This window comes from Mytilus trossulus, chromosome 11 (assembly GCF_036588685.1).
Source record: "Mytilus trossulus isolate FHL-02 chromosome 11, PNRI_Mtr1.1.1.hap1, whole genome shotgun sequence".
Taxonomy (NCBI): domain Eukaryota; kingdom Metazoa; phylum Mollusca; class Bivalvia; order Mytilida; family Mytilidae; genus Mytilus; species Mytilus trossulus.
In genome coordinates, this window is record NC_086383.1 from 70,736,891 (window position 1) to 70,752,590 (window position 15,700).

Here is a 15,700-nt window from a genome sequence, read left to right on the forward strand (position 1 = left end):
TTGATAAACCACCAGTTTTTAGCTTGATTACAAGGAACAATTTTTACATTGAATTTGTTCTGTACTGAAAGTTGTTGTCTTGTTTCCACGAAAATGAAATTTTCATACCCAAAATCCCGTCGAGATGATTCAGTGATTGATGAATACCACGGCACTAAGGTTTCCTTTTACAAATATTCCACCTAGATTTCCGCATCAGTCTAATTTTCAGAAAAAATAAAAAAATAATGAAAATTTCTCATGGAAAAAATGAACTTTTCATACTAATTTGGAAAATAAAAATATTCTATTCTATTCTATTCTATTCTATAATTTATGTAGCTTTCTTTCTTTTGGGAGGGAGGCAAGTACCAAATTTGTTAGGGCAATGATGAAGTGGGAATCCGTGTCCATTCGCGCCCATTCACGTTCGCACCCACTCATGTTCGCCCCCTTTCACTTTTGCACCCTACATGTTCGCAACTAAAGTCCATTCGACCACTACATGTTCGCGCCCACTTTTTATTGGTGTTGTGTTTTGGCAAGTGTATTTCTATAAGTATATTTGTTGTCATTGTCTCATTATAAAGTGAGACAGCATTATTATTATTTAAGTTTTGGATAGTGTATAATGTTTAAAAAAATTAAAATCCTTTCTAAATAAAGTTAGACTCTGTCAATGTTTTATTTTGTGTTGAATAACTCTTAATCATGTTTTGGTTAGTGTATCGCTATAACTTTGTTTCAATCATCTGATCATTGACTTGTTTTAAAATAAAGTGAGATTCTGACTACTTTTTTTTTGTGTGTTGAATAAATTTTATCATGTTTTGGTTATTTTATTGTTTCAATGTTTCAGATCAAAGCGACAAAGCTGTTAAAAACAATTATCTTTTGTGTTTTACATTTAAAATCTTCAATGTTTTACTCTTACCAAGCTAAATAAATACATTCAGTATTTAAACCTAAGCAATTTAAAACAACAATAATGATTTTCCAATAGACCACTTTCGAGTTCATCTGTCACCGGAGAAAACTCATCAATTGTACGCGCCTTTGTGGGTTTCATTTACCAGATAGAGTGGCTCGCCTGTATCCCTGCACTATAAACGTTCATCAAGCGTCTAAGTGATCGTCATTGTGCAGTGTAAACTAGAATAATGTTTGTTCCGAAGGTAACTAAACACAATTCCCTAATGACAGCAGTGCAAATTTCCAATTATGAATTATGAGAGTTTGATTTGCCGAATTATTCGTGCAATATAACTCTAGAGTTATTCAACCACTCGCTCAACATTGAAACAGATATCATGACACACAAGTGATGTTCACTAAAACCAAACTTTTTGAAGGAAATGCATTGAACTCGAAATTTGTCTATTATTCAACTGGAATTTTAACTGAAATTGGGCGCGAACATGTGGAGTGCGAACATACCTTGGGTGTGAACATGGAGGTGCAAACGTGTAGGGTACGAAAGTGTTCTAGATGCGAACAGACCTGATGCCATGAAGTGGCATTTGAACGTTAACAAAAGTAATGATAGATATTCAAAAGTTTTATAAAAAATGTAGGAAAAAGCATAGGTATTTAGGGAAATGACAATTTTTTTTAGCCCTCCCCCTTTTTTGTACTCTTTTTATCTTATAACTGTTCAATAACATTCAGGAAACCAGATTTACTTAGAGTTGATGTCCTTACAATACTTCCGTCAATTAGGATTCAGAATATAACAACATGACAATCAAAATTTATCCATTCTGTTGATAGACTTAGAATTACATGTAGATGGGAACGAAGTCTGTATGATTTTTTTTATTCTAACATAACTCAACTTTAAGTTTAAAATCTGTTAAAAAGGAACGGAAGTACGATAAATTTTCGAATTTTGGTTCTGTTGTTAGGGATTTTAGTTGTGATGTTATTTAAATTATGACCTTATATTCAATGAAAACAAAGAAACAATATCATCAGGCTTTAAAGGTGGTATGGGAGTCTAAAATAAAAATGATAGAATTTGCTCATACTTTGCCAAAAAGAAGTATCTATTGATATTTGTTGAAAAATAAAATAAAAATGATAGGTCACTGTGCATTTCCTCAAGCTACAGGATGTGACAAAATGACACATTTTGCATGCATTATACAAGAAAAAACACCATTTTGTGATTAGAAACTTAACAAAATAATAGAATTGTTAAACATTTAAGGAAAAGATAGCTTTCAGACAATGCTTTGAAAATATCAAAAGAAAAGATAAGGTCACCGTACATTTTTTCTGGCTAAAATACTAAATAGGAAAATTCCATGTAGAATCCTTCAGAAAATGCAGTTTTAGAGCTACCACTCCTTAAAATTGGATTTTTTTTTTTCATAAAACAACCAAAAATAATCAACATTTGCAAAAATATTAATACTAATAAGGTATATTCTAATAAATTGGTTCTTTTAAATGAAAATTCATAATAAATATCTGCATTCCTGCATCAAATTTGCTTACTTGATAGAAAATCTGGACCTTTGGTTCTCTGTTTTTTACAATCCAAGATGGAGGAAGACACCCATACCACCTTAAATTAAAATATTGTTTGTTTGCCCTTTACCAACTGACCCTATAAATTCGTTCCGCCTGACAAAATTGACATCATGCAGATTTTGTATCTACCTGCCTACCTATGACAAAAGATATACCGAGCTAAGTTATTTTTTGGGAAAGAAAAATAAAATATTTTACCTACCTATCTACCCTGTTTCAAAACATAGGGTCGGAAAAGGGCAAACAAACAATATTTTAATTTAGGTCTCCGGTAACATTTTTTTTTCAAATAATTGGTAAAAAGGAAATAGGTATTGTGTTCTTCTGTTCTTCCTAAATTTTACTTTCTAGACTGTTATATATATATTTTTCTCAAAGTCTCACGACAAAAAAGACCAGAATAGGGAAGAAGACTTCTGTGCAAATGCAGGAAAATAAAAAAAATCTGAAAAAAGTTAACTACATGTATTTTGAGTAGAAGGATTTTTTGGCATGAAATTTTGATTTAAAAAAAAAAAAAAAATCTTCTGTAATAGGGACTCGTCACTGTTTAATATGTTGATTCATATTTATATCCAATATGTTGATTACAAATAGTTGCAACCTTTGGCAGGAAGTTCGAAAATCCTAGTCAATTTAATCATTGTTAAAGCAGGTTTTGTTTTATTTCACTATATATATGGAATGACTTTTATGTATAGCACAATTTCTCTTTTTGATTTATGTATCATAACAGCTGGCTGGTTATTATATTGGAGATTAAATTACATAATATTATTCTTTTTAAGGTCTCTGATCCATACAAATGGTTAGAAGACCCAGACAGTGAGGAAACAAAAGGATTTGTTGACCAACAAAATGATATTTCTAGACCCTTGCTTGACCAATGTCCAGTCAAAGAAAAACTCAAAAACAGGTATACATTGTGTCATAGATCAAATTTATTTGTTCACTTGTTTGAGTCACTATGTCATGCAGTGTTCTCCCCAGATATTTCATTTAGCATCCTAGTAAACAGGGGAAATTGAAATACCATCTTTTTTCTAAAAAATATAGCTACACATCCTTAACATAATCTATTTATGAAAACCATTTCAGTTAGCATAGAATTTAAGATAATATCATCCACATTACACATGATGCAAAAAGACCCTGGGGAGAACACTGTGACTGTATGCATACATTTTTTTTGTACGTATGTCTTTTGCTTGAAGATATTTTTATCAGTCAGGGGACTTACTTAAACAAGTGATTTTCTAAATCACTGATTCAAGTAACATTATTTCCATAAAGGTTGGAAGTTAGAGTTGTCTTTCTTTAATAATCACCTATTTAAGTAGTACAAATTAATCACTAGAAGAAGTGATTTAATTTTATTGTAGCTTTAAATATAGAATACTAATGACCCAGGGACTAATTCTGTTTCTAAAATTATCAGAACTAACATCTGTGTTGTCTAGGATGACCAGGTCATTTCAGGTGATGACCTTGTACTGAATCTAGGATAATGACATAAAAATCACTTGTTTACGTATCAGACCTCAATTTCCTTCCCAAAAATCACTTCTTTAAGTATCATTCTGTTAATAACCCTCACTAATTTCAACACCCCCGAACAGTGAAATTTTTATTGCGAACAGTAGAATTTTATGACATAATCTGAAAGATGAAACCTTGAACTTCACAGGAAAAATACTCCCACTGCTGTGAAAAATCTTTTAAGAAAGTATCAGTTCATTATGTAAAGCCATTATTATAGCATTTTTTTCAAATAAAATAGAATTTTCAGCTAAATGATAGCATCAAAGGCATAAACCTTGCTACTTAAAAGAAGCAAAAAGTTCATATTTATTAATTTTACTAATTAAAAGATATTATTTAAACATATGTGTTTAAAATTTTGAAAAAACTACAAAATCCCAATTTGTGATTAAACCTTGAATTTGCTACTCAAATAAGTGATTTAAAAATCACTTATTTCAGTAAGTCCCCTTTATATATAGGTTGGTTTCCCTGTTTGAATGATTTAGAGTACAAGTCAGAATAATCTGATATCAAGGCAGTGTCTAGAAGTCAACTGCAATCTCTTTTCAGACATAATCATTATATCAGACACCTTTTGTCTTACTGTTTTGTTTGCTGATGCTTTGACTTTTTTTTGTAAATTGTACTTAATATTTTGATAATGAATATTTCTCAGCTACTGTTAAACGGAATGACAAATTTTATATTCTATATGATTCATTATGAAACCATTATGATTCATCTACTCCAATAGACAAAATGGTACATACATGTACATAGGATTCAATGTTAAACACATGTGGTCCATCTAATTCAATATGATGGTACATACATGTAGAGTTGATACATTAATGGTAAACCAGTGTATTGAGTTAGATGAACCACATGTGTTTAAAAATGATGTTTAAAATATAGTGTCTGAATTCCATCTCATGTTATATATGAACTAGTATATATTTGTTTAGGAGCCAGCTGAAGTGTGTGGGAAATTCTGGCTACATTGAAGACCTGTTGATGACTTTCTGCTGTTGTTTTTTTCTATGGTCGGGTTTATGTCTCTTTGACACATTCCTCATTTCCATTCTCAATTTTATTGTCTAGATGCAATGCTTTATAATAAATATTTACATGTTTTATTTGCAGAATTACAGAGATGTGGGATTACCCTAAGTACAGTTGTCCTTACAAAAGGGGAGATTACTATTACTATTACTTCAATACAGGGCTTCAGAACCAAAGGTAGGAATTATTCCAAGGTATACCTTGTTTAGACAGTTCGGGTTAACTTCTACTAAAATTTTCTCCTCTAAAACTTCTTGGCCAAATTTGTTCAATCTTGGCCACAAACTTCATTGAGATGTCTAGTTTAAAAAATATGTGTCTGACAACTGCCCTGCTAACCAATATGGCTGAAATGGCTAAAAATAGAACACAGGGGTGTAAAATGCAAGTTTTTTTTTAATATGAATTGTATTTTAAAAACCACTTTGAACATGATGAAAAGAGGAAATCTAATAAAGGACAGAAATATGTGAGCTATGTTCAAAAAGTTAAGATATAGTACAGTCAACAGAGGACTTCTAATAGTCATATAGTAGATATTTCCCTTACATGAAAAATTTTACTAATACTTTTCCATTTTTGCCTTTTGTCAAGAAAACCATTTTGCATGTGGAAAGAGGGAAACTACAAATTATAAAAGTGACCGACAAGATCTTCAAATATAAGTCAAATTGCTGAAATCATCATACAACTCCTTATTTGCGTTATTGCCCTTTATTAAAGATTTATATTACAAATTTTTTTCATCCAATTTTGTGTTTTGCATACTTTGGGCCAAAAACTGCAGAAGATATATAGTGAAGAAACTGTAAACAGAAAAAAATGATCAGTAACATGATTAACAAATTTACAGATTTTTGTCTGACATGAATTCTACAATTCTCAGGATACTGGAGAGTGACTTTTGTTGAAGATGCCCATAGACCAAGATGAGGGCCCAGTAGCCAGTACTTCGGTACTGGCATACAAATACGAATTTTTGTGTTTTATAAAAAATTGCTGTTACAAAATATTAGAAATTATTACAAATTAAGAAATGAATCTCCCTCATGCAAAGCTCTGATTCCTCACTGATTTGGCTATACTTTTTTGGACCTTTAGGATGATAGCTCTTCATCTTTTATATAAGCCTTGGATTTCAAATATTTTGGCCACAAGCATCACGGAAGAGACATGTATTGTCGAAATGCGCATCTGGTGCAAGAAAATTAGTACCGTTAATTTTATGACACAGGCCAGTGGCGGATCCAGCCGTTTAAAAAAGGGGGGGTTCAACTATATGCTCCAATTCAAATGCATTGATCGTCCAAAAAAAAGAGGGGTTCCAACCCCCCGGACCCCCCCTGGATCCGCCACTGCAGGCTTCCTAGTTTGATATGTTGCACACAAAATTTTCCTTAACCAATACAACACATGATAGAGATTGTCTAGAAAACTCTATACATGTGCATGATGTGGATAAAGAAAAACTATAAGTTGTAAAAATTATCAATAGAACAACATCTTCAAATTAAGTCATATTTCTGAAATCATCATACAAATCCTTATTGGAGTTATTGCCCTTTAAAATTGTTTTAAAGTACAATTTTATTTTCATTCAATTTTGTGCTTTGAGCAAAAAACTGTTTAATATAGAGAGAAACTGTAAACAGAAAAAAAATCGTAAGGGTTCCGCGGAACCCAGTGTCTCGCCTATTTTTGCTGTAAATGGCAGGCTCAACAACAATGAGGAAAAAATCAATAAAAATATTCCTCTTGTTACTATTTTATGATTGTAAGAAAATCTAAGTCCATTTAAAAGTAAATTACAGAAAAAACGGAGTAATCTTTTTACAAACTTTACTTCTGGATACAATCTTATGATCATAAATATAAGCTTCTGTCTAAGTTTGGTACAAACCCAGGATAGTTTAAGAAAGTTATTAAAATTTTAAAAACGTTAACCACAGAGTGAATGTAATGGTTCCCAGCAGAAAAATTAAGTCCATTTAAAAGTATAATATGGAAAAAATGGATTTATTTATTTACAAAATTAACTTCTGGATACTATCTTATGATCATAAACAAGCTTCTGTCCAAGTTTGGTACAAACCCAGGATAGTTTAAAAAAGTTATTAAAATTTTAAAAACTTTAACCACAGAGTGAATGTAATGTTTCCCCGCAGAAAAAAACTAAGTCCATTTATAAGTAAATTACGGAAAAAATGGAATTTTATTTTTACAAAATTTACTTCTGGATATTATCTTATGATCATAAACAAGCTTCTGTCCAAGTTTGGTACAAACCCAGGATAGTTTGAGAAAGTTATTAAAATTCTAAAAACTTTAACCTCAGAGTGAATGTTTTGTTTCCCCGCAGAAAAAACTAAGTCCATTTATTATAATAAAATACGGAAAAAATGGAATTTTATTTTTATAAAATTTACTTCTGGATACTTTCTTATGATCATAAACAAGCTTCTGTCAAAGTTTGGTAGAAATCCAGAATAGTTTAAGAAAGTTATTAAAATTTCAAAAACTTTAACCACAGAGTGAATATTTGTTGACGCCGCCGACGACGCAGACGACGACGGAATGTAGGATCGCTTAGTCTCGCTTTTTCGACTAAAGTCGAAGGCTCTACAAAAATGATCAGAATAACAGGATTAACAAAAAGGAGATTTTTGTCATGAACTCTCATAAAGAGTGTCAATTGTTGACGATGCACACAGACCAGTGTGAGTTACACAGGTTAAAGCTCTTTAGAGCCACTTGTTAAATATGTTGCACACACAATTTCCTAATCCAATACAACAAATGATAAAGATTTATTATTTTTCAGTGTATTGTATGTACAAGATTCTTTAGAAAGTGAACCCAGAGTTTTCTTGGATCCAAACAAACTATCTGAAGATGGCACCATTTCACTCAGAAATACAGCATTCACAGAAAATGGAGAATATTTTGCATATGGCCTAAGTAAAAGTGGTTCTGATTGGGTAACAATTCAGGTAATTGTATTAAGCTTTTAACAATATAATAAAGATAATGTAGATTTAATGAAAATTATTAAGGAGAAAATGTTTTTGTTCATCATCTAGAAGAAATAATGAGAAAACATGAAAAAATGCTGATCTCTTTTACTTCAAAACAGCTGATAAAAATACACATTTAGTTTGTCATATTTGGGGCTAAAAGTTAAATAATTATCCTGAGTATGTACTTCTTACAAAAAATAAAAGTAAATATCTTAAAAAAAAATAGATATGTACAATACCAGAGTATTAACACTATTCAATGTATAGTAATTTAGGCAGAGCTTTGATACTTTGAAAGTATTTACTGTATTCACCAAAATTACTTGCCAATGTTGTGATTGGATCGAATATTCATGAAATGATGAAACAGATTTAATGAACGTCTGGGTTACCACAACACTCCACAATGAAATAATACTACACATGCAACTTTTCAGTTGCTACGATGTTCACCAATTCAATACTATACAGTTCTTATTCTTATTGTTTATTATTTTTCAGTTTAAAAAGGCACCTTCAGGAGAAGATCTACCTGATGTTTTAGAGAATGTAAAGTTTACAAGTCTGGCCTGGACACAGGATAATAAAGGACTATTTTATAATGTAAGTTCAACAGATGTTTTAAAAAATATTTGTTAAAACTTAAAAAGCATAAAGTCTAAATGCTTTTTAGCTCACCTGGCCCAAAGGGCCAAGTGAGCTTTTCTCATCACTTGGCGTCTGTCGTCGTCCGGCGTCGTCGTCCGTCGTCGTCCTGCGTCCGGCGTTAACTTTTACAAAAATCTTCCTCTGAAACTACTAGGCCAAATTTAACCAAACTTGGCCACAATCATCATTGGGGTATCTAGTTTAAAAATTGTGTCCAGTGACCCCGCCAACTAACCAAGATGGCCGCCATGGCTATAAATAGAACATAGGGGTAAAATGCAGTTTTTGGCTTATAACTCAAAAACCAAAGCATTTAGGGCAAATCTGACATGGGGTAATATTGTTAATCAAGTTAAGATCTATCTGCCCTGAAATTTTCAGATGAATCTGACATTCCGTTGTTAGGTTGCTGCCCCTGAATTGGTAATTTTAAGGAAATTTTGTTGTTTTTGGTTATTATCTTGAATATTATTTCAGATAGAGATAAACTGTAAAAAGCAATAATGTTCAGCAAAGTAAGATCTACAAATAAGTCAAAATGACCAAAATGATCAGTTGACCACTTTAGGAGTTATTGCCCTTTATAGTCAATTTTTAACCATTTTTCGTAAATCTTAGTAATCTTTTAGAAAAATCTTCTCCTCTGAAACTGCTGGGCCAAATTATTTGAAACTTGGCCACAATCATCATTGGGGTATCTAGTTGAAAAATTGTGTCCAGTGACCCTGCCAACTAACCAAAATGACCGCCATGGCTATAAATAGAACATAGGGGTAAAATGCAGTTTTTGGCTTATAGCTCAAAAACCAAAGCATTTAGAGCAAATCTGACCGGGGGGTAAAATTGTTAATCAGGTGAAGATCTATCTGCCCTGAAATTTTCAGATGAATTGGACAACCTGTTTTTGGGTTGCGGCCCCTGAATTGGTAATTTTAAGGAAATTTTGCTGTTTTTGGTTATTATATTGAATATTATTATAGATATAGGTAAACTGTAAACAGCAATAATGTTCAGCAAGGTCAGAGTTACAAATAAGTCAACATGACCAAAATGGTCAGTTGACCTCTTTAGGAGTTATTGCCCTTTAAAGTCAATTTTTAACCATTTTTCGTAAATTTTATATATCTTTTACTAAAATCTTCTTCTCTGAAACTGCTGTGCCAAATTGATCCAAACTTGGCCACAATCATCTTTGGGGTTTCTTGTTTAAAAAATGTGTCCGGTGACCTGGCCATCAAACCAAGATGGTCGTCACGTCTAAAAATAGAACATAGGGGTAAAATGCAGTTTTTGGCTTATAACTCAAAAACCAAATAATTTAGAGAAAATCTGACATGAAGTAAAATTGTTAATCAGGTCAAGATCTATCTGCCCTGAAATTTTCAGATGAATTGGACAACCTGTTTTTGGGTTGCGGCCCCTGAATTGGTAATTTTAAGGAAATTTTGCAGTTATTGGTTATTATCTTGAATATTATTATAGATATAGGTAAACTGTAAACAGCAATAATGTTCAGCAAAGTAAGATCTACAAATAAGTCAACATGAACGAAATGGTCAATTGACCCCTGTAGGAGTTATTGACCTTTGTAGTCAATTTTCAATCTGCTTCCTTTGTTTAATATTCACATAGACCAAGGTGAGCGACACAGGCTCTTTAGAGCCTCTAGTTTAGGAGATGAGAGAGACATGTTTCTACACAATTTATATCTAACCACTGGCTTAATACTTTTATAAATTGTTGTGTACAATTAGTGAGATTTTCCCACTATCCATTTGGTTCCTAGACTGATACTTATGGTATTGATTTGATTTTTTTTTTCGGTTTCTTCAATAATGATAGACCCTTGTTTTACTTGCTTGAAATATTAGATATAACCACCCCTGTTATCCACAGAAATGTTATAAAATCAGCACAAAATCCATGTAAATCAAAAGAAAACAGTTAATATAGGAGAAAAACAGTCCAGCAACTACTACCAAATGAAAGTCACAATATCAATATATATATTGATTGAGGTCCTCCACCATGAAAGATCTGTGTTTTACTCGCTCAGATTATTAAAAAATTAAACACTAGATATTTCTGTTCTAATTTTGTATTTTCTCAACTACATATGTACATAGATGCTTAAAATCTATAACCCTCAATTTTTGGCTTCATGTGCTGTTCTTATCTCTTAAGTCATTAATATTCATCAGCTATGTAGGCGAGTCAAAATTAAATTATATGCGACAATGACCAGCCAGTACACACTGTATTATGATTTCATTAACCAGTATTTATAAGATAGAATTAACACTTAGATTTCCACACCTTACACATTTTATTTTGATACTTTCAGCAATATCTCAAACAAGATGGAAAATCAGACGGAACAGAAACTACAAGTAATGTCAACCAAAAACTCTTTTATCATAGGCTGGGAGAGGACCAATCAAAAGATGTGTTAGTGGCAGAGTTTCCTGACAATCCTAAATGGATGATGTAAGTATTCTATTGCTCAGGGGATACCCAATCAAAAGATGTGTTAGTGGCAGAGTTTCCTGACAATCCTAAATGGATGACGTAGGTATTCTATTGCTGACGGGATAACCAATCAAAAGATGTGTTAGTGGCAGAGGCTCCTGACAATCCTTAATAAGTATTTTATTGCTCAGGGAAGGACCAATCAAAAGATGTGTTGGGCAGAGTTTCCTGACAAATCTTAACAGATAATATCTAAGGATAGGACCAATGAAAAAAAGTGTTATAAGCAGAGTTTCCTGTCAATACTTATTTATTTTTTCAGGGGAGCAGAAGTAAGTGACTGTGGGGATTATTTGGTCCTAGCGATATCAGAAGGCTGTGATCCTGTCAACAGACTGTACTATACAAACCTAAAGACACTCCCTGATGGAATCAATGGACTTCTGCCATTTGTCAAGGTCGTGGACAACTTTGATGCTGAATATGAGGTAAATATAATCAGCCTCCCCATGAGGTTTTTGACCATGTGATTACTTGGCTGTGATTATTTGATTACCAGACAAAATATTTTATGATTATCTGATTATTTGATAATCATAGAATGTAGTTTTGATTATTTGATTATCTTGGTTAAAAAACTAATTAATAATTATGTGTAATATATTGACAAAACATTTGTGATTATGTAATAACTTTGACACCCCCATGAGGGACCTCTATAGTGAAACCATAGAGCTGTTAAGTTTTTCATGTAGCAAATGAAAAAAATCAATAGAACAACTTGAGGAAAGTGCTGACAAATAAGCATGATAAAACGTGAGTCTCATACAAATAGTAAGAGACTTTATAGCAACTGAAACACAAAACATGAAAACAAAACAACTAAGCAATTTTCCGTTTTAGAATCTAATGCATCCTGGGTAATATCTTCAAAAGCTTATACCAAACCATTTTGATTGGTTTAAAACGTTATAAACAATGGAAATTCAACCAATGGCGTAGCGTTATTTTCACTTTGGGGTAGAACAATGAAATTTATTACCCATGATGCTTTAGATTCTGAAACGGCCAATTAGCATATTTATTTTTCATTGTTGTGAATGCATCATACTAGTAGTTTATTGTTCATGTTGTAAGCCTATTGCTAGTTTAAGTTTGTTAGTATGAAGCAAGTGCACTGTACCCAATAATAAATTTGAAATAAACATCTCATTGAAACCTCTTATAATCAGTGAAGTTTTTACTTCAGAGTTGTGACTTTTATAGAGTTGAATGAAGTTGATTATTTATATGAATCTTTATTTTGTAGTACATCACCAATGAAGGGACAGTGTTTACATTTAAGACCAATCTTAAGGCACCAAGATACAAGCTGATTAACATTGATTTAGCTGATTATGATATGGTAAGTTGAATCAGATATCAATAAGGCACCAAGATACAAGCTGATTAACATTGATTTAGCTGATTATGATATGGTAAGTTGAATCAGATATCAATAAGGCACCAAGATACAAGCTGATTAACATTGATTTAGCTGATTATGATATGGTAAGTTGAATCAGATATCAATAAGGCACCAAGATACAAACAGATTAACATTGATTTAGCTGATTATGATATGGTAAGTTGAATCAGATATCAATAAGGCACCAATATACAAACTGATTAACATTGATTTAGCTGATTATGATATGGTAAGTTGAATCAGATATCAATAAGGCACCAAGATACACGCTGATTAACATTGATTTAGCTGATTATGATATGATAAGTCGCCTCAGATATCAATAAGGCACCAAGATACAAGCTGATTAACATTGATTTAGCTGATTATGATATGGTAAGTTGAATCAGATATCAATAAGGCACCAAGATACAAGCAGATTAACATTGATTTAGCTGATTATGATATGGTAAGTTGAATCAGATATCAATAAGGCACCAAGATACAAGCTGATTAACATTGATTTAGCTGATTATGATATGGTAAGTTGAATCAGATATCAATAAGGCACCAAGATACAAGCTGATTAACATTGATTTAGCTGATTATGATATGGTAAGTTGACTCAGATATCAATAAGGCACCAAGATACAAGCTGATTAACATTGATTTAGCTGATTATGATATGGTAAGTTGAATCAGATATCAATAAGGCACCAAGATACAAGCTGATTAACATTGATTTAGCTGATTATGATATGGTAAGTTGAATCAGATATCAATAAGGCACCAAGATACAAGCTGATTAACATTGATTTAGCTGATTATGATATGGTAAGTTGAATCAGATATCAATAAGGCACCAAGATACAAACTGATTAACATTGATTTAGCTGATTATGATATGGTAAGTTGAATCAGATATCAATAAGGCACCAAGATACAAGCTGATTAACATTGATTTAGCTGATTATGATATGGTAAGTTGAATCAGATATCAATAAGGCACCAAGATACAAGCTGATTAACATTGATTTAGCTGATTATGATATGGTAAGTTGAATCAGATATCAATAAGACACCAAGATACAAACTGATTAACATTGATTTAGCTGATTATGATATGGTAAGTTGAATCAGACATCAATAAGGCACCAAGATACAAACTGATTAACATTGATTTAGCTGATTATGATATGGTAAGTTGAATCAGATATCAATATGGCACCAAGATACAAGCTGATTAACATTGATTTAGCTGATTATGATATGGTAAGTTGAATCAGATATCAATAAGGCACCAAGATACAAGCTGATTAACATTGATTTAGCTGATTATGATATGGTAAGTTGAATCAGATATCAATAAGGCACCAAGATACAAGCTGATTAACATTGATTTAGCTGATTATGATATGGTAAGTTGAATCAGATATCAATAAGGCACCAAGATACAAGCTGATTAACATTGATTTAGCTGATTATGATATGGTAAGTTGAATCAGATATCAATAAGGCACCAAGATACAAACTGATTAACATTGATTTAGCTGATTATGATATGGTAAGTTGAATCAGATATCAATAAGGCACCAAGATACAAACTGATTAACATTGATTTAGCTGATTATGATATGGTAAGTTGAATCAGATATCAATAAAGCACCAAGATACAAGCTGATTAACATTGAGTTAGCTGATTATGATATGGTAAGTTGAATCAGATATCAATAAGGCACCAAGATACACACAGATTAACATTGATTTAGCTGATTATGATATGGTAAGTTGAATCAGATATCAATAAGGCACCAAGATACAAACTGATTAACATTGATTTAGCTGATTATGTTATGGTAAGTTGAATCAGATATCAATAAGGCACCAAGATACAAACTGATTAACATTGATTTAGCTGATTATGATATGGTAAGTTGAATCAGATATCAATAAGGCACCAAGATACAAGCTGATTAACATTGATTTAGCTGATTATGTTATGGTAAGTTGAATCATTATCAATAAGGCACCAAGATACAAGCTGATTAACATTGATTTAGCTGATTATGTTATGGTAAGTTGAATCATTATCAATAAGGCACCAAGATACAAGCTGATTAACATTGATTTAGCTGATTATGTTATGGTAAGTTGAATCATTATCAATAAGGCACCAAGATACAAGCTGACTAACATTGATTTAGCTGATTATGATATGGTAAGTTGAATCAGACATCAATAAGGCACCAAGATACAAGCTGATTAACATTGATTTAGCTGATTATGATATGGTAAGTTGAATCAGATATCAATAAGGCACCAAGATACAAGCTGACTAACATTGATTTAGCTGATTATGATATGGTAAGTTGAATCAGATATCAATAAGACACCAAGATACAAACTGATTAACATTGATTTAGCTGATTATGATATGGTAAGTTGAATCAGATATCAATAAGGCACCAAGATACAAGCTGATTAACATTGATTTAGCTGATTATGATATGGTAAGTTGAATCAGATATCAATAAGGCACCAAGATACAAGCTGACTAACATTGATTTAGCTGATTATGATATGGTAAGTTGAATCAGATATCAATAAGGCACCAAGATGCAAACTGATTAACATTGATTTAGCTGATTATGATATGGTAAGTTGAATCAGATATCAATAAGGCACCAAGATACAAACTGATTAACATTGATTTAGCTGATTATGATATGGTAAGTTGAATCAGACATCAATAAGGCACCAAGATACAAACTGATTAACATTGATTTAGCTGATTATGATATGGTAAGTTGAATCAGATATCAATAAGGCACCAAGATACAAACTGATTAACATTGATTTAGCTGATTATGATATGGTAAGTTGAATCAGATATCAATAAGGCACCAAGATACAAACTGATTAAATTGATTTAGCTGATTATGATATGGTAAGTTGGATCAGGTATCAATAAGGCACCAAGTTACAAACTGATTAACATTGATTTAGCTGATTATGATAT

General features: G+C 31.9%; 1 protein-coding gene across 1 annotated transcript in view; it reads left to right on the forward strand.

Annotated features, from left to right (window-relative positions):
• Positions 1–12: 12 nt before the first annotated feature.
• LOC134691520 (prolyl endopeptidase-like) overlaps positions 13–15,700 on the forward strand; it is a 50,378-nt gene continuing 34,690 nt past the window's right edge. The window contains exons 1-8 of the mRNA XM_063552078.1: positions 13–159; positions 3,303–3,430; positions 5,182–5,277; positions 7,922–8,090; positions 8,619–8,720; positions 11,110–11,252; positions 11,557–11,722; positions 12,544–12,639. Of these exons, the coding sequence (XP_063408148.1) occupies positions 94–159; positions 3,303–3,430; positions 5,182–5,277; positions 7,922–8,090; positions 8,619–8,720; positions 11,110–11,252; positions 11,557–11,722; positions 12,544–12,639 (966 nt within the window). The 5' untranslated portion in view covers positions 13–93. The remainder of the gene's footprint in view (positions 160–3,302; positions 3,431–5,181; positions 5,278–7,921; positions 8,091–8,618; positions 8,721–11,109; positions 11,253–11,556; positions 11,723–12,543; positions 12,640–15,700) is intronic.